The sequence below is a fragment of the Misgurnus anguillicaudatus genome, chromosome 5 (genome assembly GCF_027580225.2).
Source record: "Misgurnus anguillicaudatus chromosome 5, ASM2758022v2, whole genome shotgun sequence".
In the NCBI taxonomy this organism is placed as follows: Eukaryota; Metazoa; Chordata; class Actinopteri; order Cypriniformes; family Cobitidae; genus Misgurnus; species Misgurnus anguillicaudatus.
The window spans coordinates 32585330-32613130 of NC_073341.2; the positions used below are offsets into that span (position 1 = coordinate 32585330).

A 27801-nucleotide genomic window follows, 5' to 3' on the forward strand; every position below is an offset into this window, starting at 1 on the left:
TAAGACAAACAAACATAAGCTTTTATTTCTCTTGCTCCAACACAAACCCCAGCATATTGTGGTCCTACTGTACAACACATTCAAACAAGGTAGCATTCGCATCCGACGTCACTCGCGCACTAATGTTTCAATTCAAATGCAACAGGGTAAAAAAGTGCATTGATAAGACCATGGCCCCACTGAGAATAGGGTTCGAACAAGAAGAACTGGTTACAAAGAGATATCGTCACGATACAAGCGCACGCTGTAAGTCACTCGCTTGGTTAACCCCCCATTAAAAACACATTCATTCTGAAAGTAAAGATGTTAATACATACAGTTTAAGGATAAAAACTAACTAAGTATCTACATATGCATAAATGCATCCATATGCATACACAGTTTGATATGCAGGAATCACATTCACAAATACATCGGAGTTTGGAGACATGTGGTCCCATGCTGGGAGGCGGTGATGGGGCCAAAGCATGTTCTTCTAGCACATATAATAGCAGGAGCTGATGAGGATAATGCAGAAACCACCACAGAGAGCTGGCAGCCCAAGAACAGTGTTTTTTTTGGGCATAGAAGGGCAGAACATATATATCTATACTGTATATATATATACACCCCTGTAGGCATCCTGTTACCATACAGAGGTCTGAAATTAAGGCAGAGATGCTGGTATGTGCTGGAATGATGTTGGTGATGTGGTGGTCCTTGTTCGTGTCTCTCTGCTTGTTTTGTATGGTGTTTGGCTCCCTCTGCTGGTCAAGAAGAGTACAACTGCATCATGCTCCATCTGTCCATCAAGCTATGCAGGGGCGGGGCAATTGGGTGCACGTTGCTGTGGGAACTGTAGTCTTTCCTCTACTCTGATTGGTCATGCGTTTGGTTAACATAACATTCATGACGGAATGCATCAATGAGACATTTAAAGACATACACAAACAAGGTATTATTAGAGGCAAACTAAGTGGTTAAATCCTATTACGGGACAAATCGGTCAGACTGGTAAACGAACAGCTATGGATCATGCAGGTACTTGGCAGAATGAACACAAGATGACATATGCGCAAATGTTAGTCCTTCGGGTATCTAACGTCACCTCACAGGCGTCTCTTCCCGTCCCCAGTTGTGACCCCCACCCTGCACACCCTGTTATTCCTGAAATGTCTGCTGTAATGGAATGATGTTAATGGCCATGACACAAACAGCATGCAAACATGCATCCTGCCCCAGCACAGCTCTCAAAATCTTAAAGTCCCCCCACCGCCCCACTAACAGACCCACAGCAGTGAGTCCCATCCACCAAACACCACAGAACCCCATTCATCCAATCAGGAACCTGTAGCCACAGAGAGAGGAAAGGACAGAGTCATTGACAGAACAAGAGACAGAAAAAGATTGAGGTAATTCTGCTTCACAAACATAGAGGGCGCCAGTATTATTGATTTTTATTTAATGCCTCAGTTACAAATAAAAAGAAGTTATGGCTGTGCCCCTGCAAAGTGGGACCTCCAGGGAAAGTTGAAACGGATGCTACGTTACGGATAATATAAATGACACTTCAGGTTGAAAAACTGGAACCTGGATGGACTGAAAGATCAGAAGCACAGCATTCACCCTTGCGTACACAGTGAATACAGCAAATGACAGGATGATAGGGTGTACATGAATCTCAAAAAAGATTTGGGAAAATCATCTCTTTGATGATACTTTGTTTTTTTCAGGTTAAAGATATAAAACTGATTCAGAATAGTGCACTTAACACTAATAATAAAAAAACCTTTAAAAATCTCTACAACTCTACAATAAAAAGTTGCTTCAGCTCAAGATTTATCCACTGCAGCATCGTCGCAGTGCAGAGGAAGTGTCACCTTAAAAAGCGTGTTTGCGTGTGTTTGTCCTTGGGCTCACACAGTGAACAAAAGCATATGGAAGTCAGCCAAGCTGCACTTAATGAGTCACGATAAATCTTACACATGCTTCCCATGTGTGATGTCATAACCGGGCGGGGCTGCCTTGGCTGATGTCATATGTAGGTGACCGCACCTTTGCTGTTTTTCTCCAGTGTGATCTCCACGTACGACGTTGGGACGTATCCCTCCTCTCCGCCCTGTTTTCGAACTCGCGTCCATCCGTCGCCTTTGTCTTCCTCTATGACGTACATCACCTCGTTCTCTTTCATTACCAATGTTCCCTCGTTGGAGCCTATGAGAAACACACACTTCAGTTTTAACACTCCAGATTCAAGAGGATGATGGACGTCTATGAGTGACGCTATGTTAAAGTGCTTATCGAAGAATTATCACACAATGACATGAAAATTATTAAAGGAATAGTCTACTCATTTTCAATATTAAAATATGTTATTACCTTAACTAAGAATTGTTGATACATCCCTCTATCATCTGTGTGCGTGCACGTAAGCGCTGGAGCGCGCTGCGACGCTTCGATAGCATTTAGCTTAGCCCCATTCATTCAATGGTACCAATCAGAGATAAAGTTAGAAGTGACCAAACACATCAGGGTTTTTCCTGTTTGGGACGAGTGGTTGTGCGAGCAAGTTTGGTGGTACAAAATAAAATGTAGCGCTTTTCTGGGCGGATTTGGGGGAGTGACTATATTTTGTGGCGTGGTGGCACTTTTGGGAGTACTTCGATTCGCCTGAAAAGTCCGCTCCCCTTCTCACTCTCATAATGGGAGAGGGAGGGTGTTACTGCGCCGAGTCGAAGTACTCCCAAAAGTTAAGGTAATAACATTTCAATATTGAAAATGAGTAGACTATTCCTTCAAGTAAATTAAGCATATTACCATACAACAAGTTTTTTGAATCAGACACATTTAAGTAAGCAATAAGGCATGAGATGCTGTGTTGTATAGTGAAATAAGTCACGACTGAAGGGTGTTGTTAGGCATGATGCGAAGCATCAAGCGTGACTTGTTCACAATACAGCACTAGCCTCGAGTACCTTATTGGTTTTATAAAATGGTTACCACAGAAATATTAAAGCAAAAAAACATGCAATTTTACTCCAAATAATCCAAATAATTATTAAAATAATTACAAAAATAATTTACTCACCCTCATGTCATCCAAAATGTTTATGTCTTTTTTTGTTCAGTCGAGAAGAATTTAAGTTTTTTTTTTTATTTTAATAGATTTTATTGGACCCCAACAGCTTACAGTTTTAATGCAGTTTAAAATTGCAGTTTCAACGCAGTTTCAAAAGACTCTAAACGATCTCAAACGAGGCATAAGGGTCTTATCTAGCGAAACGATTGTCATTTTTGACAAGAAAAATAAAAAATATGCACTTTTAAACCACAACTTCTCGCCTTACACCAGTTGTGTGAGGCGCAAGCGCGACTTCACGTAATTGCGCAATGACGTCGAAAGGTCACACGTCATATGTGTGAAATGCACATTTGTGGACCATTTTAAACAATACACTGACACAAAGATATTTATTAGTATCATTCCACATACAACAACGTCTGAACGGTCCTCTTTCTCCACACTTGTAAACACTGGGGCGTAGTTTCGCATACGTCATGGGTGCCTTTCGAAGTGCTTACGTGATAAAAATTCTAGGGGCGACCTCACATAATTGTATGATATTATCCTACACTACACAGGGAATAATATGGATTTTTTCCAGAAAACTTCTTGCATAAAATTTTCAATACAGATACAGTTTCAATTACCTGTATCTATGCATGTATATTTTCAAAAACTTCCCAGATTTCCCCCCCCCCCAGATTCACAAACTTTCAAGGACCTGTGGGAACCCTGCCCTTATGCCTCGTTTTGGGATCGTTTAGAGTCCTTTGAAGCTGCGTTGAAACTGTGAAGTGTTGCGGTCCAATAAAGTCGATTAAACTGAGAAAAATTCTGAAATGTTTTACTCAAAAAAATGGGGGGAAGTAAATTACCTGGATTTTTTTTAAGAAAATGGAGTAATCCTTTAAGTAAATCACTAAAAGCTGGAAAAAATAGTCCCTGACTGAATGCCACACAGAATCATTGGGTGCAGCTTGGTCATAGCTGTTTTAAATCATAAATAAAGCACATATATTAACCAATTAGAATCAAGGACTGGAACTAACCATTTGTGAATTAAATTATTGAATTATTTTCTTCCAAAACTTCTCATCATAATAATGCATCTGAATGTTTTACATTTAAAATTCTTAAAAAAGTCATTGTGTTTCAAGTGAACAATCTCTATATTTTAAATCAATAAGAGCACCAATATTACCAGTGTATGAATAATTCATAATTTCCTTTTTTACCGTAAATAAGATTTTAACTTTCCCTGTCATTGATGAGAGATTTTACGGCAATCCATATTTCCGCTAGTACCCACTAGGGGCGCTCTTACCCAACTTATAAAACACTGACGCATACACTGATTCAAAGACAATAAAAAAATTGTGTATGTTTGATGATCGTTCTGAATCTGATCTCTAACAAAAGTCATGCAAAAGCCTCTGCTTTTTGCTCAAAATTTTGTATCTTTGAAGAAACCTACCCATATTTTAGAGGTGATAAAATAGAACAAATGAAGGTAAGATGAAACTTTTGTTGTTGTTTGAAAGCAGAAGGTCTGTTCTTTGATTTGATATATGTTTATATCACACTCCTACTCGAGCAATATTGCTTAAATATATTAAAAGAAGAACATTGTTTGGAATGCATTAAACTTTTGTTAAAATTAGAAAAAACTGGCTGCTGGCTGGCAACTTAAAAAAAAATGTGAATATGTGCTTGATTTTTTTTAAATAACAACACAAAATCAAAAGATTTAATGTCTTAAATTTCTTTAAAGGTGCAGTGTGTAAATTTTAGCGGCATCTAGTGGTGAGTTTGCGAATTGCTACCAACGGCTCAGTCCACTGCTCACCTCTTGTTTTTGAAACAAATAGAGAAGCTACGGTAGCCGCTACCGGACAAACATGTCATTGTTGGAGACAACTTAATAAAAAAGTTTGTCCTTTAAGGGCTTCTGTAGAAACATGCCTGCACAAAATGGCGGCTTCCATGTAAGGGGACCCGCAATGTAGATAAAACGTCCCATTCTAAGGCAATAAACACATAACGGTTCATTATGAAAGGTCTTTAAACACCCCTGATGATTTAGTTTTGTATATTATTTTGCATTTTTGTCAAAAGAGATCCTTCTAAAAATTACACACTGCACCTTTCAACCAGGCTTCATTTTCTTGTTATGAAGAAAAAATATTTCTTATTTTTGTCTTTTGATTTAAAGGTGTAAAATGATTCAGTTGAGCTGTTTTTGTACCATCAAAGGAGTAAAGAGCTTTGCAGTGGCCGACAGCAGGAAGAGGGTCATCATCATCAAACTCATCATCAAACTCATGTGGATCAGGCTGAGGTGGAGACCGATGCTCTTGGTTCTGATCGTCTGTATAACTGCCTTCAGGACTACCATTGAAAAAGAGAAAAAAAAATTTTATGAAGATGTAGTGACATTTTTACATCCATTTGTGTTCATGGACCACAAAACCAATCTTAAGTAGCCCAAGTATATTTGTAGCAGTGGCCAACAATACATTGCATGGGTCAAAATTATAGATTTTTTTAATGCCAAAAATCATTAGGATATTAAGTAAAGATCATGTTAATTTAAATTTCTTACCATAAATATACCATATTTATTTATCATTACTGACCTATCCTAATGAACCATACATCAATGGAAAGCTTATTTGGGCGATTCTCACGAAACCATTGAAACACCACGGCACTAATGATTTTAGCTTTAAAATGTGTAATATAGTAACATTAAAAAGCATCAGAATTAACACAATACTGTGTTCTACCTTGCACAATGTGTGATTTCAACATAAGAATTTATAATTGTAAATTTTATCTCATTTTCTGCTGAAATTCTCATTACCGCAATGTGTCCGGTTGTGTTTGAACATGCGTTATGTTGTAATTTAATCAAATTAACACAAAAATATTAAGAAAAAAAATAAATTGATGTTTTGCTAGACTACTTTAGATGACAGAAAAAATATTTACTGAATATTTATGTATAATAATAATGAAGAAAAATTAGGAAAATGTTGTGACCATGCCTTATGTTCTCATCCTCCGCAACACTTTTTGAGAACAGTTTAAGCACACATACAGAATTTTAATAAAGTTTGATTTTGAGTGACCAAGCACATGGACCAGTTACTTCACGATGACTACCAGCTAAGATCATTTTTTTACAGTTAATTTGAAATATTGTCTTGTCAGAATGCTTACACGACATTTTGATTATCATTACCACAACAGATGCTTATTAAATGTTAATTTAATTAATAGAAGCATAATACTTTGATTTTAAATGCATGTGCAGAATCTCCAAATTATGTTCTTTCAGGTTTGTCATGTCATTTTGAAAATATGTCAGTGTTGATGTTTTCTGACTGTTGCGGTAATGAGATTTTTTAGGACAATTTTTTTTAATTATGTTACAAAAGTGTTAAATGATAAGTAAAAGTTTTTAAATTAATGTTCCCATTTACTCCAGACTTTGTTTTTCAATGTCTGGTGGGGAAAAAAGTAAATTTAAGCAATTTTTACATTTTCATGCTTGACATTTTTAAAACCAAGTTTTCGTGAGAATCACCCATTTATTCAATTGACCCTTATGACTGGTTTTGTGGTCCAGGGTCACAGATGCTTTAATACAAAGTGACTTGCAGTGAATTCAAGCTATACATTTTATCAGTATGGTGTTCTTTGAAAATCAAACCCATGAATCTATGCTAGTAATGCTATGTTTTACCAATTGATCTCAAGAAAGCTTTATTTTATGTCACATTGAAATTTGCCGACTATAACATTTTCTTATTTACAAAACACTTTTATTCGAAGCAAATGACAAAAAGAGAGCATTTTATATTTTAAGAGCTAACAATAAACACATTCTAAAAAGCTTTGTTTACGAGTATCATCGAACACCCTATTAAAGACATAACCAACACCCCATCAGTCTTGTTAATACCTCTGCTGTGCCTTTTACTCGATTTCAAATGACAAAAGCTTGCAAAACAGAAGGGATGGCACAATAAGCTTTGGCTTCACAAACAGTTCATGCTCCCATAAAGGAGACGACTTTATAGCAGACATCTTATTCCCCCTCTGTCTTAAGAATGCAGATAATGTAATCAGGAAACACAGACCTTTCTCTGCCGTGAGGAGCGTGATGGTTCACATCCGCACTGGACCGCCGCTCACCGCGGGAACCATGCTTCCCTTCTACCTCTGCTAGCCAAGTCTGAGAGGGAAAACAGTGATGTCTTAAATTAAAGGTTCCACAAATGTGGAAGGTTTATACCGCATTTTATGAAAGCTGAAGCTGCGCTGTGTTCATACTTCCACTAGGGGTCGCTGGCACACAGTGCTGTCCAGCTGTAGATTCCGGAGGCTGTGCTTCCTTATAAGACTGCAATGAGCCGTTCCTTTGGGAAGCTTACCTCATTTTTATGGATCTCAGATCGGAGTTTCTCCATGTTGCATATGGTCTCCGAAATCTTGGGCTGGAGGCTTCCGGGATCGCCCATCTGTGGATTCTTCTCGTAGACGTCCTTCATTTTGTTGAGAGCATCTCTATATGGACAAATATGATGAGTTTTTAAAAATGTTATTACTTCTAGATAATATGGATAAAGTAAACAAAAAAATCCACCTTTGGTCCATTTCTTTCTGCAGTTCTTTGTTTAGCTCATCGATTCTTTGCTGCAGTTTTTTGCGTCTCTGTTCAGGAGGAAGGTGGCTCAGATCCTCTAGTGTAGGTGCCTGTACAAAAACAGGTTAATAATTCGAGGCAAAAATGTTTCGAGGAGCCAAACGAGTCTTCGGTCACATCAGTCGCTCTTAAAGATGTCTTTCCCAAAGCTTAACGAGCCCATTTGTTTGCATACAGTCCAATTAAAGTTTGTAAACATGAACCCGCACCATAAGATAGACATCTTAAAGCTGGACGAAATGAGGAAGGAGGGGAAACTGTGGCAGTCAAAGCATCTTCTACACTTGGGAACTGAGAAAGCAACCCTATAACTAGACACACACATTTTTTTCTCATATTATGGCACTTAAAACACACATCTCCAAAAACTTACCAGCTTTAATGACCACTGAGTGGTACGGTATTGTCATGCCATTTCAAAAAGAATAAAGACAAATCAACATCAGTCATTTAAGGGCATTTTCACTGATTGTTTTAGTTACGTTCAACACAGATATGCACCAAAGCAATAAGCCAGGACTTTTAGCGCTTATAGTGAAGGTCTGAAAACCAAGCCGCTTAAATGGCCAAGGACCGCCCAAGAGTCCGTATGACTGACACGTAAAGCAACCAATCATGTTTTGCATTGAGCCGCGTCACGTTTAGGGGCCAGTGTGTAACCATCATTCACAAAGGTCTCTGAAGTTGGCAAACTGCTTCAAGCTAAACTCTTTGACATTTTCTAAAGACTTTATGCTGTGAACCTCTTCAATCAGGCGAATTTGTGTTGTTTCCATGCGATTCATGTGAGTTTGTTATGGTTAATACCACAATGTAGTAAGAACCTGAACCAGCAAACCTCACAACAACTTCACCATTTGCATCTAAACCAGTTTGCCGACTGCTGTGGTTCTTCTTTTACTGTTTAGTGGAATCTTGTTTTACAGAAGTAAACCCAGACTCTGCTTTCACATCAGTTAACGTAAACTACTCGGAAAAGGTCATCTATTATTATTAATAAAACTGTTAATCATCTCAAAAGATGCTCGTTGCTAACCTGCTCAATATGCAAACATTTAGTGAGTGCACAACCTGACACCTGGTTATGTAAACTGAGAAAATGTTGATGAGAAGAAAGTGGATGCTTGTTTTAAGCTGTCGGTTAAAACCAGCTTTTACAAATAAAGAGTTTGGTTCCAAAACGCAATAAATCCATTTTGACTAAAGGTAAAAACGTGTTTTCTATACCGAAAAAGTGACAAGATGAAAACCACTATTTACTGTTACAAACTTTCACATAGCATCTTAAGGTTATAAAAACATAAAAAAATTCAAATCCATAATTTGATTTTCAAAGATTTATTATAAAAACTGATTATTTTCCACAAAATGCAATAAATCCATGACTTTTTTTTTCAAAATGCTATAAATTATTGAATTAATATATAAATGTGCATTCATCTTTGCCATGTTATATTCATTTAGCTGACTAGTGGTATACACCGATTAAACATTAATGGCATTAATCAAAACACTTACTTTATTATTCCTCATTTTCTCATTTGTCATAATAAAAACGCTGTCATTGCTACTGTCATCATTGTGACATCGTCGCTGACATTTTTTGACAGTGATCGGCTGTAAAATGTTTTGGTCCAGCTCAATTTTAGCTGACTTCGAGTAAAATAATGAAAAGTTTTTCATAAGATCCCCTGGGGTCAATGTGTTAGCATGACAGAAGCTTGATGCTGTCGGGAGAACAAGCAACAGCCGGCATTTTTCCGTCTCCCAAGTGCCTCTCGTGTAAATTATTCGATTTTGATGGCTTACATTTCTTTCCCGTCACAGAAAACCAGCACATGTTTATCAATGCCATCAAAGTATTATTTTGTTTTTGTTTTGTTTGTTGATCACGAAATACACAGTAGATGAGGAAGACTCAGATTCAACGCGCCGCCATTGTTGTTTACAATGAGTGGAATGGTGCGCTGTGATTGTTTAAGCGGATTTATTGCATTCTGCAGAGAAGGAGGACTGGCGTTTGTCGCGTTTTGGGAAAAAAGGGAGAAAAGATGACAAAATAATATGGCGGTTATTGGATTTCGCATAAAATTAAGAATTTATTTTTGAATACTGACCTGATGCAATACTGATTTTGGCAGCAACTCATTTTTTTTAAATGGCGTTTATCGCGTTTTGGAACCAAACTCTTCAATTGTTAAATATTTATAAACGTCGTAAACCATCATCATTCGTTCAGTTGTAGGAAACATCAGGCCGGTAGATAGTTAAATATTACTTTGATGAGCATTTCACTTCAAAGAGATTCACAGCTGGGTGTTAAACATTTCTGGTAAACAAAATCAGTTTGGCATGTGATAAACAAACAAATTTTTCCCCCAAAACAGTTTAAGCTTAGTTTAGGATTTAATAGACCTTCAAAAGAATATTGTTGAAATTTCCAGACTAAACTCAGATGGACATTCAGACAAGCGTCTGATCCAGTCTGTTGATCTGTTCTTGTCCGTCCTCAAGACTGTTTTTTGAGGGGTTCTGACAGTAGTTTAAAGCAGTAAATAAATACTTTGCTGTCTTTGTCGGTAAGCATTAGCTTTTTAACATAAAAAAAATAAAATAAAAAAATAAACATCCACCAACACGCCCCTCCACCATGTTCTATTGCTTTACAATGTCTTATTTAAACCCCACAGCTAAAATCAGCGGCGCAGCTCTTCGGACCCAGATAAAGCTTCATTCCTTTATTTTTCGTCCGGCCAATTTTCTCATGTGCAGGAATGAGCTAAACTTGGGTGAAAGAAACTGGCCCAAGCGAAAAAGCGCCAACTGCATAGTCACTGCAAACTCACACACGCTGGTCTAAGGTTGACTCTTACCCCTCGTCTCACAGTCCGGAAGGACGGGATCTTAGATTTTGGGATTCTCATTTCAGAAAGGCGGTTTGTTATCCGCTCAGTAGGGAATTTAGAAGACTGGAAATTGCCAGAGGGAAAACTTGGGCGGGGAGGGGGAGGATTGGTTGGGGGAATCTGGGACAACAAAGATTTTTGGGTGAGCTCATGACCAAACATGTGAACAATTAAACAAAAAAAAAACTATGATTATTTATGAACCAGTTTAGTGGCCACAATATATAAGAGGCATAGCTTTCTAGCAAAGCTATCTTAAAGGGATAGTTACCTAAAAATGAAAATTCTGTCATCATTTATTCACTCTCATGTTGTTACAAACCTGTATAATTTTTTTTGTCATGATGAACACGAAGGAAGATGTTCGTTAATGTGAGCCCCATTAACTTCCATAGTATTATTTTTCCTACTATGGAAGTGAATAGGGCTCACGAACGGTTCGGTTACAAACATTCCTTAAAATATCTTCCTTTGTGTTCAATAGAATTTTTTATACAGGTTTGTAACAACATGAGAGTGAGTAAATGATGACAGAACTTTCAATTTTGGGTGAACTATTCCTTTAAATTTTACTTTCAAAGGAACAAAAAGCATGAGGTCATGTTCTTAAAAAAAATGAAAAGGTCATGTAGGTTCTAAGTAATAACAGTGAAGGCGTGAAAGCCAAAGTTAAAGTTTTACCCAGACTTGGCATCTTTTACTGTTCACACAAGCCAAAGAAGAGAGTCTAGCACTGACGTATGTTTTTAATTTATCACCGATTATTAGCAAATGAGCCTTTAGAAAAGAGAAGTTGTTTAACAATGAAATGCATGTTTTAAACCTCACCTTGGGTTTCTTTCCAAAGAGCCAAAGCTTGTTTTTGGTTCTGCCGATAGCATGTTTGGGGTCTGGTTTGCCTCCATCATTTTTGGGGGTCCCAATGGTGCTGTCTGACCCCGTTCGCTGAATATTCTGACTGAAGTCCTCAAATGGGAACTCACCAGGCGGCTCAAATCCTGATTTAAATGACTCCACTACAATTGCAGAATCCTTTAGGAGAGGAGAAACATCAGGTTTAACGCTTTTATCTACAGTGACTTCTATTGCATTACAAGGTATACATTTTTTAGTCATTATTAATCGAATCAATGATCTTTTCCGCTGCTCACTTATTGCATACTCCGTAATACTCATGTGTTGAGGGGATCGAACCGGCAGCAACCTTTTGGTTACCAGTTTGTAGCTTTAAAGGGATAGTTCACCCAAAAATGAAAATGTCAATAATGACTCACCCTCGTGTCGTTCCAAACTCGTAAGACCTCCGTTCATCTTTTGAAACACAGTTTAAGATGTTTTCTATTTAGTCCGAGAGCTTTCTGACCCTCCATTGAAAATCAATGTATGGTATACTGTCCATGTTCAGAAATGTAACAAAAACATCATCAAAGTAGTCCATGCTACATCATTGGGTCAGTTAGAATGTGTTGAAGCACCGAAAATAAATTTAGGTCCAAAAATAACAAAAAATACGACTTTATTAAGCATTGTCTTCTCTTCCGGGTCTGTTGTGAACCGCGATACTGCAGTGACACTGCTGACGTGTTATCTGGTGCGCCCCTGCTTTTTTTGTGCCCGAGCTTCGTTTACAGTCTGAGGGAGACGCACACTGTAACTTTGATAAAAAAATCTTCGCAAACATGTCTGAGGATGACACGTGTGCAGAATCGTACGTCCGCAGCGTTACTGTGCACGCGCATTCGCAACAGACGCAGGAGAGAAGACAATGCTTAATAAACAATAAATTTTTTATGTTTGCTATTTTTGGCCCAAAATGTATTTTCGATGCCTCAACAAATTCTAACTGACCCACTGATGTCACATGGACTACTTTGATGATGTGTTTATTACCTTTCTGGACATGGACAGTATACCGTACATAGATTTTCAATGGAGGGTCAAAAAGCTCTTGGACTAAATATAAAACATCTTAAACTGTGTTTCAAAAGATGAACGGAGGTCTTACGAGTTTGGAATGACATGAGGGGAGTTATTTAATGAAGAGTGCCGTGATATGACTGAACAAAACAGACTTTATGGACATTCATATCACAATACTAGCAGTGTTTACAAACTGATACAGGATGGTCTGAGATGAGTGTGTTTGTCGAGGGTGTGGTGCTCATTACAAAAGAGCTTCATGTCACCACTTTAACAGCCTCATTGACCCGAATAGACGGCGTTAGGAAATCCCAGGACAACTCAAAATGAGCACATAAATAAACTCAACTAAATTAAATGAAATAGAGGCAAACTAATAATGAAATCAGTGTTTTTGATTATTCAAAATGAAGACAAAGCTGTTCTTCTCCATCTTACACAATTGCATTGTGATCACAAGCGGTTTAGTTTCAATTTTACTTGTTTTATTCCCTCATTGGCACTGAATAATAAAAACATGCACAGAAAACTCCCAAAAAGTCTGTCTGTGTTCTACAAGTTTGGAATGACACAAAGTTAAGTAAATAATGAAAATGATAGGATTATTATTTATTAATCGTTCCTTTATGCATAGTTATTTTTCCTTAAAATGTCCCTGATGATCTCTTAAAAGAAAATAAACAGGTGTGCAGCCAGCCACACATGCAGCCTCTTTATAGAGTGGTTTCCTGGACAGGGTTTAGATTTAGAGATGCTCCGATCGATTGGCCAATGGTGCTTGCTATGTTTCGCAATGAATTATGGTGAAATGCCGCTACATTCAAAAGCCAGAGAGCGCTCTCGTGCAGAAACTCAAAATGCGCTGGAGACGAAGAACCATACACACGCAGCTCAGGAAATGGCTTAAGCATATATTTATATTGCTGTACTTCAAACCTTTTCAGGTATTTTCATGATAATAAAGAATATGTATAATGATTATGTTTGACGAGTGTTGCTTTTTCAAATGCATGTTATAATCGATTTAAACTAGCAGTGATTTCAGATTGATAAGGACTTACTGATCAAAGCCATAGTACATAAAATAGCTGTGAATAATATCGGCCGTGCGATTCAGAATAGTTTCGGCCCTGTATTATTAGTGCATATCAGCATTTATTGGAGCACCCCTTTTTAGATTAATGCAAGACTAGGGCTCAGTTATATATTAAGACATTTAAGTCGTTTTAATAAACAATACTGGTGTGCATCTTGAGACACAACAATGGCACTGATATATGTTATGATATGTCAGTGCTTTCAAATTAAGGCAGCTCAAATATGCATTTTAGTCTTGGACTAGGATAAGCCCTGTCTCCCCATTGTTTTTGTAAGGTATGTTTTTAAAACTACTTAAATGTCCTAATATAACTAAGGCCTAGTCCTGGATTAATCTAAACCCTGTCTGGGAAACCACCCATATATGCATTAATATCAACAGCAGCAATGCACAAATAAATCTCTCTCTTCCTTCCTCTGTCTGCTTCCCCCAAACTCTCTCGCCGTCTCTGATACTCCCTATTTCCAGTACTGGACTCTTTCTACTGAAAAATGTCCTGTAGGTTCAAAACAACCTCAGGCTGAAGCACGGTACATTCCCTTTAGTTAGTAACGCTGCTAAATTTGTTTGCACTTACCTTACGCTCGTCCACATTCTTGGCGGCGGTCACCATGCCCTCCAAGCATTTCGAGATTATGGGAATGACTCTTCGTTCCACCTCAGCAAAACTTCGGTACGTCTCCCCCAGCTTGACTGTCCGACGTTCATCCATGTCCTGCAGATTCTACAAACAGAAGGACACGAACGTTTCACTACATGATATAACAGGGTTCAAATACCTTAATTAATTTCAAATTCAAGGACCTTTCAAGGACTTTCCAGGTCCAATTCCCTAAAATTCAAGGACTAAATGTGGGGCACATTTCAAGTGAGGGCAAGGTTACATTGTGTTACCTTTTAAGATACATTGTTACAGTTCCTTTTTGAGGAAGGTGACACTATGGGGACGCCTCCAGGGGTAAGTGCATCTGAATGTGTACATCAAATTCAACCAATGGTGAGGCTTAATGACAAAGACAGGGTGAAGTGGGAGCCAGGACGTATATTGCTATCTGAAATATTGTCAAAGACGGCGTTACAGGGACGCAGGAAGTATGGCAAGGGAGACGCAGTGTCTCGTTCCCTTCTCAGGGAACAACAGTTACATACGTAACCCGAGACGTTCTCATGTGTCAAACACAACTATGCAAAAAAGCATTTTGGTAGAAATCAACATTCGCATACAGAAGATATAAGCATTTAAAGCGAACCTTTAGCACGTGTGCTTAAAAAGTCTAGACTTTCTATGATATTATCCAACACTACACAGGGAATAATATGGATTTTTTCCAAAAAACCTCTTGCATAAAGTAGATTTAAAGACTTTTAATGACCTGTATCTATGTATCAGGGTTTATACAGAAATCCTTAAGTTAAATTTACTACTTTATACTACCTTTTTTACTACCTTCAGAATATTTTTTAAAACCATCACGACACTGAATTGCAAGTGTTAATCAGCGACCTTTCTATTATTTACACAGATTTTGACATATATAACATACAAAAAAAGAATTAAAGTGAAAAAATTCTTCTGACTGAAATATTTTTCAGGCCAAGTCATATTCCTTTACCTAACACTATGTAGGCGAGACCAATAGCATTTTAAGGGGAGATTTTAATAAATTCCATATTGAAGTCTCATGTGGCATATAGCTGTAGTTTGCAGGGCATTTCAGATTAAGGCGAAACAGCTAAATAACTCACTATACTGTATAAAAAGAAAACATGAATATCACCACCTTTAATGAATCTTTTATTAATTATTTATTAATTGTAAGTGTATTTATTTTAGCATTTACTAATCATTTTTTAATCAAAGTTGAAACTGTTAACATTAGTGAATACACCGTGAACCACCGCCAATTACTGTAATGACATAAACAAGAATTAATTAATGATTATATACTCTATATTTTTCATTGTTTGTTTATGTTATATAATGCATTTACTAATGTGAACAAATACAACTTTTTCATATCATATTATTCAGTACCCATAAACGAATAATCCAGGGTCTGTTCTGTTCACACAACAGCTTACAGTCACAGCTCTAATACAGTAACGTTATGTATGAATATAAACCCTGAACGCGTAACTCGAGTCAAACTCGTGTAGAATTCGCACAGGATGTCTGTAACCATAGTGACAGTTGTTAATTGAATGACTGTACCTTTATCAACAAAATATTATGTTACAATAGAGGCAGCGCTGATGTGCTAGTTTATGCGCAATGTTTCTGCTGTTTACTTTCTCCTAAGACCTAAATGGTCGTGTTTATATGAGGATATTTGCAAATGCAACTGCAAGAACCGACAGGTGGATGACATCAAAGTCCCGCGAGAGCATTTCGGAAGCAGTCTCCTCTAGGGGTGTAACGGTACGCAAAAATCACGGTTCGGTGCGAACCCCGGTTTTGAAGCCACGGTTCGGTTCATTTTCGGTACAGTAAGGGAGAAATGCAAACAATAAACTGCAGGTTGTTTATTACTATAAACTTTTTTTTACAATTTGTTTACACTTTTTTAAACACTTTTTATTAAAATATAACATATAAAATATATATAAAATGAAAAAATAATAAATAAAATACTACTGCAAAGTTCTTTTTTACATTATTTTATAACAGAAGGTAACTCTTTTCTTAACCTTCTCTTAAACTTTTTCTACTAAAACCTTGAACTAACAAATTCAATTCCTGAATACATTTATGAACTATTAGCCTACATTTTTGCCACCAAAAATTTTCTGTTTTGATTTATTTTGGATTGTTTAACTCACAGTATTGAATTGGCTATGTACCATCTCTGTATAAAAATAATATTACTGCTCTATGTGTAACTGCATAGCAAGCAACATGATGATATACTTATTATACACTCATTTTGAGATTAGTGAGTTGCATACCTAGCCATCTTTGATCTTTTGCATGTTTCTCCTAATCTTTGCTTGTGTCGTCAATGTAAGCTGTAACGAACCCCTCCGCAGCTGAGTGACAGCTGAGTAAGCCCGGGTTACAGCTCTTCTCTGTCCCGACCAGCTGATCGCATTGGCACAATGATATGATTGACGTGATGTGCAGATGAAAAATCTGATCACGCATTCCTTATTCTCGCTGTCACAGAAAGTGCGTCTCATGAATGCGTACCAACGAAAGGCGCGCTACTCTCACGCACTTTTGAAAGAACAAAGCAGCGCGTTGACACGCGTTTAACATGCGCTTTTAGATACGACACGTAAACGTTTACATCAATAATCAAACGGATATACATCTAAGTAAATAAAAATCTTTCTGCGGGCCGAATTATGTTATATGTTTGACAGAAGACTTGTGCTGAACGCGGAGACTTCCGCCACTTAATATGTTCGTGCGGAAACGCACGTATTATGTTCCGCACGGGCGCACACAAAATGCATTTGGCCTTTCGGTGCACGCGTGCACCGTGCCGAAAGCCCTGAACCGAAACGGTCCGGTTCGAATACACGTACCGTTACACCCCTAGTCTCCTCTTATCCTCGTCAATCGCTCTAACAGGATTTGGATGTCATCTGCCTCTTGGTTCTTGTGGATCCACATGAAGTTTACCCATGAGTTAAACAAACCCGTTGTACCAGCCACTGGCTATATCAGCATAGCATTAAAAAGCGTGCCGCGGATGATCAGTAACGTGAGAAATCATTTACCCCCAAAATACAGGACCCCTTACGTTAGTCATACTGTGCAAAGACACACAATTACCTGTTTGGTTGTCTTATCCCACGAACTGAAAGGCTTGCCAATCTTCATTATTTCGCTAAGCCAAGTCAATCGTCTTTTACACCTTTATCGATCTTCAAAACATCGGAGCCTTCCTGCATTATAAGTTTGTCCATGCTAGCTGAAAAAGTTTTACCTCAGCTTAACGGGATACAGTCAAAAAAACCCGAAGTGGATCCGGTCCGTAGTGATTACAGAACGCTTACAGCGGAGAGAGGAACGTGATTTGGCTCCACTCCAGGCTTTGATCACATCCCAGAGACGAAAGATCTTTGATTATTTGCCCAGATATGCAGGTGATTTGAACTAATTTCCAGGCAGGCATCATAACATTACAAAAGGCAATCGAAAATTTACTACCTCGTCAGATGACGCTTACTACTTTTTACTACTTTTTACTGGCCTTAATTTGGCATAATTTAATTTACTACCTTTTACTACCTTTTACAACCCCGCGGAAACCCTGTGTATGTATATTTTAAAAACTTCCCATGCCCTTGAATATTTTCCCCCAGATTCACAAACTTTCAAGGATTTCAAGGACCCATGGGAATCCTGTATAAAGTTTTTATATGAAAGAGATGAAATGTGCATATAAAATATTGACGACTCATTGCGCAATACAAAGAGTTTTGTCCAATCAAAAGCTCTGTAGAATGAGAATGCCCCTCCCATTCATTTCCCACTGATAAGCGATGGGCAATTAAAAAAAATCAAATATGGTTTTAATTTCATCACAATTATATACTTTCAACAAAAAAATTTAGACAACAGTGGGTTTACCTTGAATATCTGAGGGATGGAGACGTTAAAGTGCTTCCACTGCTCAGTGTTGAAGTTTTGCAACTGGGCCGCATACTCGTTCTTGCTCTCCTCCGCCATGTGTTGTTTAAGATACAGCTGGGACTTTGCCTAAGATAAAATGAGTGATCAGAGTAAAGTTTAGACTTCAGAAAAAGCCCAGTTTTGGGTCCAAACACCGAATTGTTTTAAAATGAATTACATTCAGACAATAATATAACAGGAAGATATTAACTACCTTTTCCACATCTGACTTTGTGGCGTTGATGTCACTGTCTAACCTCTCGTACATCATCTGTGATTTCTCGGCCTCTTTGCATTCTCGTTCAAACTTCTTTTTACTCTGAAAGGGTAAAGAAATGATGACACATGTCAAGCTTTGGAAACAGAGAAGGTGCATTTTCTGCGATATTGCATGTGCATCTTACTTCACGAGATAATGCCATAAACCAGTGTTCTTCAACCCTGGTCCTCAAGGACCCCCATCCAGAAAGTTTTAGATGTCTCCTTATTTAAAACACCTGAACCAACTCATCAGCCTCCTTCCAGAATGTCTCCCTATCAAGCTAATGAGTTAAATCAGGTGTGTTAATTAAGGAAAGATCTAAAACATTCTGGAAGGAGGTCCTCGAGGACCAGGGTTGAAGAACACTGCCATAAACCATTTGATTTAGTAGCAACAGATAAAGGGAGTACAAAACAAACATCCACAAGAAGAGGAAGAGGAGCTAAGGCGCTAATGAAATTTGCGTTGTGGCTTCCAAAGCATCTGTGTTTCATTTCGTGACACTGCAAGACAAGAAATAGCTGCGCGATTACGACATAGCCGTTCTGAACGCCAGATTCAGCTGTTGCTGGCTTCGGTCCGCAGCAACCATAAAACTGCAAAAACACTCCGGCCTCTACGAGACGCACTGACAGGCAGGAAATGTACAAGATGCAGGAATGCTGCGGAGGGTACAAATCCGAGAAAAAGGAAAAAATTGAATGGAAAAAGGGAGCTTGATAACATAACAGCTTTGTCGCTTTTCCACTGTTTTGTGCTCGTGCACACACCATCAGACATCTGGATACCAGGTCACAGCTGGAGGAGAGGTTGTGAATCGGTCACCCACACTCGCACTCAGCCAACAACCCGACAATACAACTAATATACGCAAAAAAAAACACTGCCGTATTGTATCATACCACAATTTCAGTAATTGATACATATAGGGCTGTCAAAAGATTAATCATAATTAATCACATACAAAATAAAAGTTTATGTTTGCATAATGTATTTGTGTGCGCTGTGTGTAATTATTTTGTATATATAAATATATACACATAAATGCATGTATTTTAGAAACATTTATATATGTATATGTGTATGTGTGTATATGTGTGTGTGCATATATATATATATATATATATATATATGATTTTGATATAAATTATATTATATATAAAAATTATATAAATGATTTTTTCCTAAATGTATACGTGTGTGTGTATTCATATATACATAGTAAAAAAATCTAAAATTTTGATATCACTAAGAAAGGATGCATTCACTTTTGTGTTAACATGTTGTATTTAACATGTGTTAAAGGGGACATTTTACAAGACTTTTTTAAGATGTCAAATAAATCTTTGGTGTCCCCAGAGTACATATTTGATGTTTTAGCTCAAAATACCATATAGATCATTTATTACATCATGTTAACATTGCCACTTTGGATGTGAGCAAAAATTTGGCGTTTTTGGGTGTGTCCTTTAACAAATGAGCTGATCTCTGCACTAAATGGCAGTGCCGTGGTTGGACAGTGCAGATTAAGAGGCGGTATTATCCCCTTCTGACATCACAAGGGGAGCCATATTTCAATGACCTATTTTTTCACATGCTTCCAGAGAATGGTTTACCAAAACTAAGTTACTGGGTTATTCTTTTTCATATTTGGGGACCCAATTATAGCACTTAAACATGAAAAAAGTCAGATTTTCATGATATGTCCCCTTTAAATATAATAAATTCTATGTGTCATTTTGTGTCGATGTTGTGTTAAAATGAATAAAAGTGACACAAAATGTCCTGTTCCAATAATAGGGCCGTATGATCTCCGCGATGTGGAAAACACGGACTGAATTACAGAATCCTGGCATAAAAATGGAATTTACCGTACAACACGGAATTTTGGCAAATTGTGGAATTTGGTCATTTTTAAAACTCATTATAATTCATTTTCAAATGGAAGTTTTTTTTTTGACATGGTTTCATTAATCAGCAAATAAAATGACAGAAATGCACCAAACATTTTCCTTTTGTGTAATGTTGGATGTAAAGAAAGGTCTGTCCATTTCTTGTCAGGCATTGCAAACAATGACAAGCATTGCCTCATCAGACCGCAAGCATGTTTCGTTAAAGCCCGGGACATAGCAGACAAAAGAGGTACAGTGTACTTTCTTACCACTTCAGCCTTCCGCAATCATATGTCTGCACAGCTTTAAAAGTATATTTACAGGACATTCAAAAATTCAGGAAAGATTAAAAAAGTAGCGGATCCACCACTGCAGTGAAAGTTATTTAATGCACAATGAATGAACTAATATGAACAATTGTATTGACACTAACTAACAAAGATAAAAAATATAGAAAAACTGTTGTTCATTGTTAGTGTTAGCAAATGCATAAAAAAAAAATTATATAAAAGTTAGTAAGTAATAGTAAAAGGATAAAAAAATTATAATACAACACAGATTCATGTCTGTACTCTCAAATCAGAATTTAAGCATGCACAAGGTTGTAATTAAAAAACACAGATCCTAATATCCTTCAATATGAACAGCAACATGACAAGGTACAACACAATGTGCAGGTCTTAAGTTACGTCTGTATTGTGTAATACTAATACATTAAACTGAGTTCACTAGTAGTAGTGAAGTGCGGATACAGTGTTGTCCCTAAACCCCCAATACTCACATTGTCCATGTGTTTCCAGCACTGGTCTAGATACTGCTGGGCCTTTCTTCCCTCCTGGAGGTGCTGTTGTACAGACACAAGAACAGATTAAAAACACAATCTTACAAGCTAACCACATCTCTGCAGTGAGGCTCAGGTGTATATACTCACATGTTTCCTCTCTGCCTTCAGGTCCTGTGAGTATCTCATCAGCTCCCCATACACTTTATGTCCCATCTCCTCTGCGACAACCTCCCGCTGACCTGCGTAGTCATTCAACTCGTTCAATATAGAGTAGAATGACAGACAGGAAGTAAACCTATAGGAAGGTAAATGTGACAATGTTGAATATGGGTAACCAGATTTGGTCCATCAGGCAAACTTTTTTTGTTCATTCAAATGACAAAAGTGTTAGAGATTTACGTGTTGCTATACATTATCCCCAGGTGCCAGTTGTTGAAAAGTAATCGATTTGGATTTCGGCAAAATTTCAAAATGGGTTGTTCAAAACCAAAAAATTGATTCTGAATTTGGATTGGATCACAAAATCCAATCTAGGTTTAGATCTGGATCAAATCGACACTTTGTTTATATGTGGGACATTTTGTATAAGATCCAATGTCTATACCCCTGTAAAAAACAGTAAGTGCAAATACACAATTGTTTCACTTTAGTGTGATTATTTAATAGGCTTCCATTGCTTTTACATCAGGCTAATGATACTTGCCTCAAATCCTAAACCTAACCCTCACAGAAACATATGTGCGTCATGAAATTCAGAGCAAAACATGATTTTGCTGATATATGAGCCTTTAAATCTAGTGAAAACCAATGAATTGTCCAACATGGTTGTCATCAGTGTTGGGGGTAATGCATTAAAAGTAACGCGCATTACGTAATAATATTACTTTTCTGAAGTAACGAGTAAAGTAACGCATTACTTTATAAATGTACACATTAATATTTGAGTTACTTTTTAAAAAAAGTAATGTGAGTTACTTTACAGTTTAATCAATTCAGTTTAAAAATAAAATAATGTACTGAATTAAACTGAACATACTAACGTAGAATTACGCACTCTGAGCGGAAACAGTTTGAGTCAGAAACGGAGATGGCAGGCCAGAGCTTGACATTTTTGCGATCTTAAAAACACCTGCAATGCCTGAAAGAGATCAAGCCTCAGCCAAGTAAGAAAAAGTAACGCAAAAGTAACTAAAAAGTAATGTATTCATTACTTTCCATTAAAAGTAACTAAGTAACAAAATTAGTAACTTTTTTGGGGAGTAACTTAATATTGTAATGCATTACTTTTAAAAGTAACTTTCCCCAACACTGGTTGTCATGATATTTTACTATATTAGTTAAGGCATTTGGCCCTCACAAACACTGCTAAACCATTACGCACACACACGCACGCACACAGCATCTACTCAGGTTGCCATTACAGCCCCTGGGGGCCACCAGACTTCAGTCTATCTATATGTTGATATTGACCAAAGGCCATGCTACAAGGCATGACTGCCTCACTATATTAAAAATCTCTCCCTTACAAACACACCAGGCTGCCCGTATCTTCTCTTTAAGGCTCTGGGCGCGTATTAGGAGGGCTTTTTTTCTGCAAGACAAACCTCCCCCACCTCCAGACTTGAGTTGTAATCAGTGAGCTGTCTGTACACTGCATGAAGAATGTCCCAAGACAGAAACACGCTGGGAGAAATTATTCCTATCTAATGGAATTCATTATGGGATGCGGGAGGGTCTCGAACTGACACCCAGTATATACCCCCCCTCTGCTTTCAGCCTACAGCTAACAGGTCAGAACACGCTGCTTAAGAGACCAACCACGACCAAAATGTACAATAAAATAAAGTTATGAATAAGTTTGCGATAATCACCGAACAGATCCATTAATCTCAAAAATGACTGTAAAAAAGTGAAAAGTATGACTTTTATCCTGTACTTTCAACTTACCTTGGTTCATCATCTTTGGAGCGCTTGGGGCAGTGTTTCTTAACCAGACCCCTGTTGGGGAACAAAATTAAAATGTTCAATATGCAGACAACGTGCAGACACGAGAGATTAAGAAGTGAGAGAGGGAGTCCCTATGAACCACCAACTCAGATATATCAATAACATGTGCAGATCCCACTGCACTACAGCTGAAATTCTGATTAAATGAAACAAAAATGTCAACACTGAAGCTTACATCATCCCTCAACATTTAAACTACAGTTATTTGTACAGCTCTGAAGGAAAAACACGAATCTGTCTACACCGTGTTTGCTTTGTGCATCACAAAATTAAAGTAGGCCACGATAAACAGGCAAAAAAGTGAAGGTATGCAAATGTGCCTTCCCTCATCCCACACAAAATAAACTCGAGGGAAGGAACGCTGAGACAAATCCTGATGTGGGAGCTGTTGAAAGACGCTCTGCCGCTGTGCTTCGGCATGTTCCTGTTTTGAGGGACGGTGGGTGGGGGACGGGGTTCCGTTTAGTGTGTATTGGGAGTGAGAGAGCCCTCTTTCCTCGACCCGTATGCATTAATGATGTCTATCACTTCCTGAATAGAAGGTTCCTCAAATTCACTTCATGAATCGGATCAAACAAAAACACACTTCCCCTCTTCTTAGTTTGGTTATGATTGTACTTCCTCAGTGTTTGATCTTACTGAATAGCACAGTGCTTACAGTTACAGTTTTTACAGTATTTACAGTTTAAGGTGAGCTGGAAAAAAGTTATTGAACACAAAAAAGATAATGTATAGCACAAAGTTACTTGATTTGTTTTTTATGCATTTGTGTTTTAAAGGCTTCAATTTATACATTATTTAAAAAAGAGTGCTTACCAAGAACTGTGTATTTTAGAAATAATAGATTACTTGCCATTTTGAATATAAACAATTTATCATGACTAAAAATCATACAAATGTAAATAGTATCAGCTCCATTCAACTCATGAGCGGAAACACAGTGTGGGTTTTGCTATGTGTAATGGTCCATAACTCGGGGGCAGGGGGTTAGAGAGCAGTGTGGGATCTGTCAGGTAGAATGAATGTGGTACTACACCAAAACCCTCAATGAGATTTGAGAGGGGGGAGGAGGAGAGACTCTATGACTGTATCCAGGCAACAACTGAATGTCTACAAAGGCCTATACATCCCGAGAGAGGCGATGAGAGAGGAGGAGAGCAGCGAGTAGAGCAAACAGAAGATAAGAGGACAGGAGAGAGGAGGAGAAAAGAAAAGAGAAAAGGGGAGAGAGAAGGAGGGGAAAGGAAGTAGGAAAAAGGAGGGGAGAATTGATACTATAAAGGAGAGAAAAGAGCAGTAAGGAGAGGAGAGATTTGAAAAGAGGAGAGAGAACATGAGAGAGCAGAGAGGAGAGAAAAGCAAAGCTGAGAGAAGGAGAGAGAGAGAGGAGAAGAGGAGGAAAGAAAAATTAGAGACTAAGAGGAGAGAAAAGAGCAGAGAAGAGATTAGAGCACAGAGAAAAGATGATGACAAGAGAAAGGAGAAAAGATAAAAGCACAGAGGAGACAGAAAAGGAGAAAAGAAAGGATGTAGAGATTTGAAGGGAGGCGAGAGGAAGAGAGGTAAAAGGAGAGAGGAGAGAGAACATGAGAGACCAGAGAGGAGAGAAAAGCAAAGTAAGGCAAAGCTGAGAGAAGGAGAGGAGAAGAGGAGGAAAAAAATGAGGAGAGACTAAAGACGAGAGAAAAGAGCAGAGAAGAGATAAGAGCAGAGACGGGAGGAGAAATGAGGGATGACGACAAAAGGAGAAAAGAGAAGAGCAGATAGGAGAGAAAGGGAGAGCAGCGAGTAGACATTTGAAAAGAGGGGAGAGAACAGGAGCGAGCAGAGAGAAGTGAAGAGGAGAGGGAGAGAAGTGGAGAGAAGAGAGGGGAAGAGGAAAGAAAAAGAGAAGGAGAGAAAAAGGAGGGGAGAATTGAGACTAAAGGAGTTAAGAGGAGGTGGAGAGAAGAGGGGGGAAGAGGAAAGAGAAAGGGAGAGAGAAGGAGAAGGAGGAGAGAGGGGAGAGACTAAAGAGCAGAGAAGAGATAAGATAAGAGCAGAGAGAAGAGGTGATGACAACAACAGAAAGAAGAAAAGATAAGAGCACAGAGGAGACAGAAAAGGAGAAAAGAAAGGAGAGTAGAGATTTGAAGAGAAAGAGAGGTAAAAGGAGAGAGGGGAAGGGGAAGAGAAAAGAGGAGAGAAAAAGGAGGGGAGAATTGAGACTAAAAGGAGAGAAAAACGCAGAAAGGAGAAAAGATAAAAGCAGAGAGGAGACAGAAAAGGAGAGGAGGAGAGTAGAGATTTGAAGAGAGGATAGAGAATATGAAAAAGGAGAGAAAAGCTAAGATGAGAGGAGGACAGAGAGAAGAGAGGAGAAAAGGGGAGAAAAGGAGGAAAGAAAAAGGTGGAGAGACTAAATAGGAGATAAAAGAGCAGAGAAGAGATAAGAGCAGAGATGGGAGGAGAAAGGCGAGATTTAAAGAGAGGGGAGAGGAAAAAGAAGGAGAGAAAAAGGAGGGGAGAATTGAGGCTAAAAAGGAGAGAAAGGAGCAGAAAGGAGAGATTTGAAAAGAGGAGAGAGAACATGAGAGAGCAGAGAGGAGAGAAAAGCAAAGCTGAGAGAAGGAGAGAGAAGAGAGGAGAAAAAAATTAGGAGAGACTAAAGAGAAGAGAAAAGAGCAGAGAAGAGACGATGACAAGAGAAAGGAGAAAAGATAAAAGCACAGAGGAGACAGAAAAGGAGAAAAGAAAGGATGTAGAGATTTTAAGGGAGGCGAGAGGAAGAGAGGTAAAAGGAGAGAGGAGAGAGAACATGAGAGACCAGAGAGGAGAGAAAAGCAAAGCAAAGATGAGAGAAGGAGAGAGAAGAGAGGAGAAGAGGAGAACAAAATGAGGAGAGACTAAAGAGAAGAGAAAAGAGCAGAGAAGAGATAAGAGCAGAGACGGGAGGAGAAAGGGGGGGTGACAGCAAAAGAAAGGAGAAAAGAGAAGAGCAGATAGGAGAGAAAGGGAGAGCAGAGAGTAGATATTTGAAGAGAGGAGAGAGAACAGGAGCGAGCAGAGAGGAGTGAAGAGGAGAGGAGAGGGAGAGAAGTGGAGAGAAGAGAGGGGAAAAGAAAAATGGAGAGAGAAGGAGAGAAAAAGGAGAGAAAAATTAAGACTAAAGGAGTGAAGACGAGGTGGAGAGAAGAGGGAGGAAGAGGAAAGAGAAAGGGAGAGAGAAGGAGGAGAGAAGGAGGAGAGAAAAAGGAGGAGAGAGGGGAGAGACTAAAGAGCAGAGAAGAGATAAGAGCAGAGAGAAGAGATGATGACAACAGAAAGGAGAAAAGATAAGATCACAGAGGAGACAGAAAAGGAGAAAATAAATGAGAGTAGAGATTTGAAGAGAGTGAAGAGGAAGAGAGGTAAAAGGAGAGAGGGGAAGGGGAAGAGAAAAGAGGAGAGAAAAAGGAGGGGAGAATTGAGACTAAAAGGAGAGAAAAGAGCTGAAAGGAGAAAAGATAAAAGCAGAGAGGAGACAGAAAAGGAGAGGAGGAGAGTAGAGATTTGAAGAGAGGATAGAGAATATGAAAAAGGAGAGAAAAGCTAAGATGAGAGGAGGAGAGAGAGAAGAGGAGAAACGGAGAAAAAAGCAGGAAAGAAAAAGGTGGAGAGACTAAATAGGAGATAAAAGAGCAGAGAAGAGATAAGAGCAGAGATGGGAGGAGAAAGGCGAGATTTAAAGAGAGGGGAGAGGAAAAAGAAGGAGAGAAAAAGGAGGGGAGAATTGAGACTAAAAAGGAAAGAAAAAAGCAGAAAGGAGAAAAGATAAGAGCAGAGAGGAGACAGAAAAGGAGAGGGGGGAAGGGGAAGAGAAAAGAGGAGAGAAAAAGGAGGGGAGAATTGAGACTAAAAGGAGAGAAAAGAGCTGAAAGGAGAAAAGATAAAAGCAGAGAGGAGACAGAAAAGGAGTAGAGCCCGACCGATTTATCGTTTTGCCGATTTTATCGGCCGATATGAGCATGTCGCAGATATATCTGTATCGGCGTATAAGCCGCAGATATGCGCCGATATGAACGTTTGTTACAGAACACATTAAATGCATTTGAAAGATGTAAGTACTTGTTTGTCCAGCAGAGTGCGCCATACTGGTTGCTAATGGTGACCCAGATCACTCACTGTAGTGACACCAGCCAATCCCCCACCCCCTTCACTTCAGTCAGTCAGTCTCTCAGTTCAGGTGGCTGCAGTCACGCAGTGTCTTCTTCACAACATTTTTACACCTGGTATTAAGACGCGCTTTGGTCGATTGGATTATAAATGGACAAGAGAGACGCATTCCCGCTTACATTTGGTGTTTTTAATCCGTCTCTTTGTCGACTTGCGAGTTAAAACGCAAGCGGGAGAAATGACGCGAGACGGAGAAATGACACATTTAAACTACGCGCAGCCGTGCACTTATATAACACTATATGAGATTACTGCTGCTTGTGTTGTTAGTTAACACGCTCATTTCAGAGCAATTGATTCAATAAGCTCGCGCAACTCTACACCCTTGCTAAATAAAAGAGGCGGAGCGAAGACGCATTAGT

The 27801-nt window shown here is 38.4% G+C and overlaps 1 protein-coding gene across 3 annotated transcripts in view; it reads right to left on the reverse strand.

Annotated features, from left to right (window-relative positions):
* The window catches only part of fnbp1l (formin binding protein 1-like), a 72548-nt gene continuing 44747 nt past the window's right edge, over window positions 1-27801 (reverse strand). Inside the window, exons 3-16 of one of the 3 annotated variants that reach the window (XM_055167669.2) lie at window positions 23186-23236; window positions 21386-21533; window positions 21236-21298; window positions 18515-18619; window positions 18259-18387; window positions 14257-14403; window positions 11489-11692; window positions 10628-10780; window positions 7695-7804; window positions 7483-7615; window positions 7189-7283; window positions 5289-5431; window positions 2035-2193; window positions 1-1327 (exon numbers count right to left, since the gene is read on the reverse strand). In XM_055167669.2, coding sequence (XP_055023644.1) covers window positions 1320-1327; window positions 2035-2193; window positions 5289-5431; window positions 7189-7283; window positions 7483-7615; window positions 7695-7804; window positions 10628-10780; window positions 11489-11692; window positions 14257-14403; window positions 18259-18387; window positions 18515-18619; window positions 21236-21298; window positions 21386-21533; window positions 23186-23236 — 1648 coding nt within the window. In that variant the 3' untranslated portion in view covers window positions 1-1319. Of the gene's footprint in view, window positions 1328-1421; window positions 2194-5288; window positions 5432-7188; window positions 7284-7482; window positions 7616-7694; window positions 7805-10627; window positions 10781-11488; window positions 11693-14256; window positions 14404-18258; window positions 18388-18514; window positions 18620-21235; window positions 21299-21385; window positions 21534-23185; window positions 23237-27801 lie in introns of those variants that run through there. The other 2 variants (XM_055167668.2, XM_055167670.2) reach the window with 2 other exon arrangements.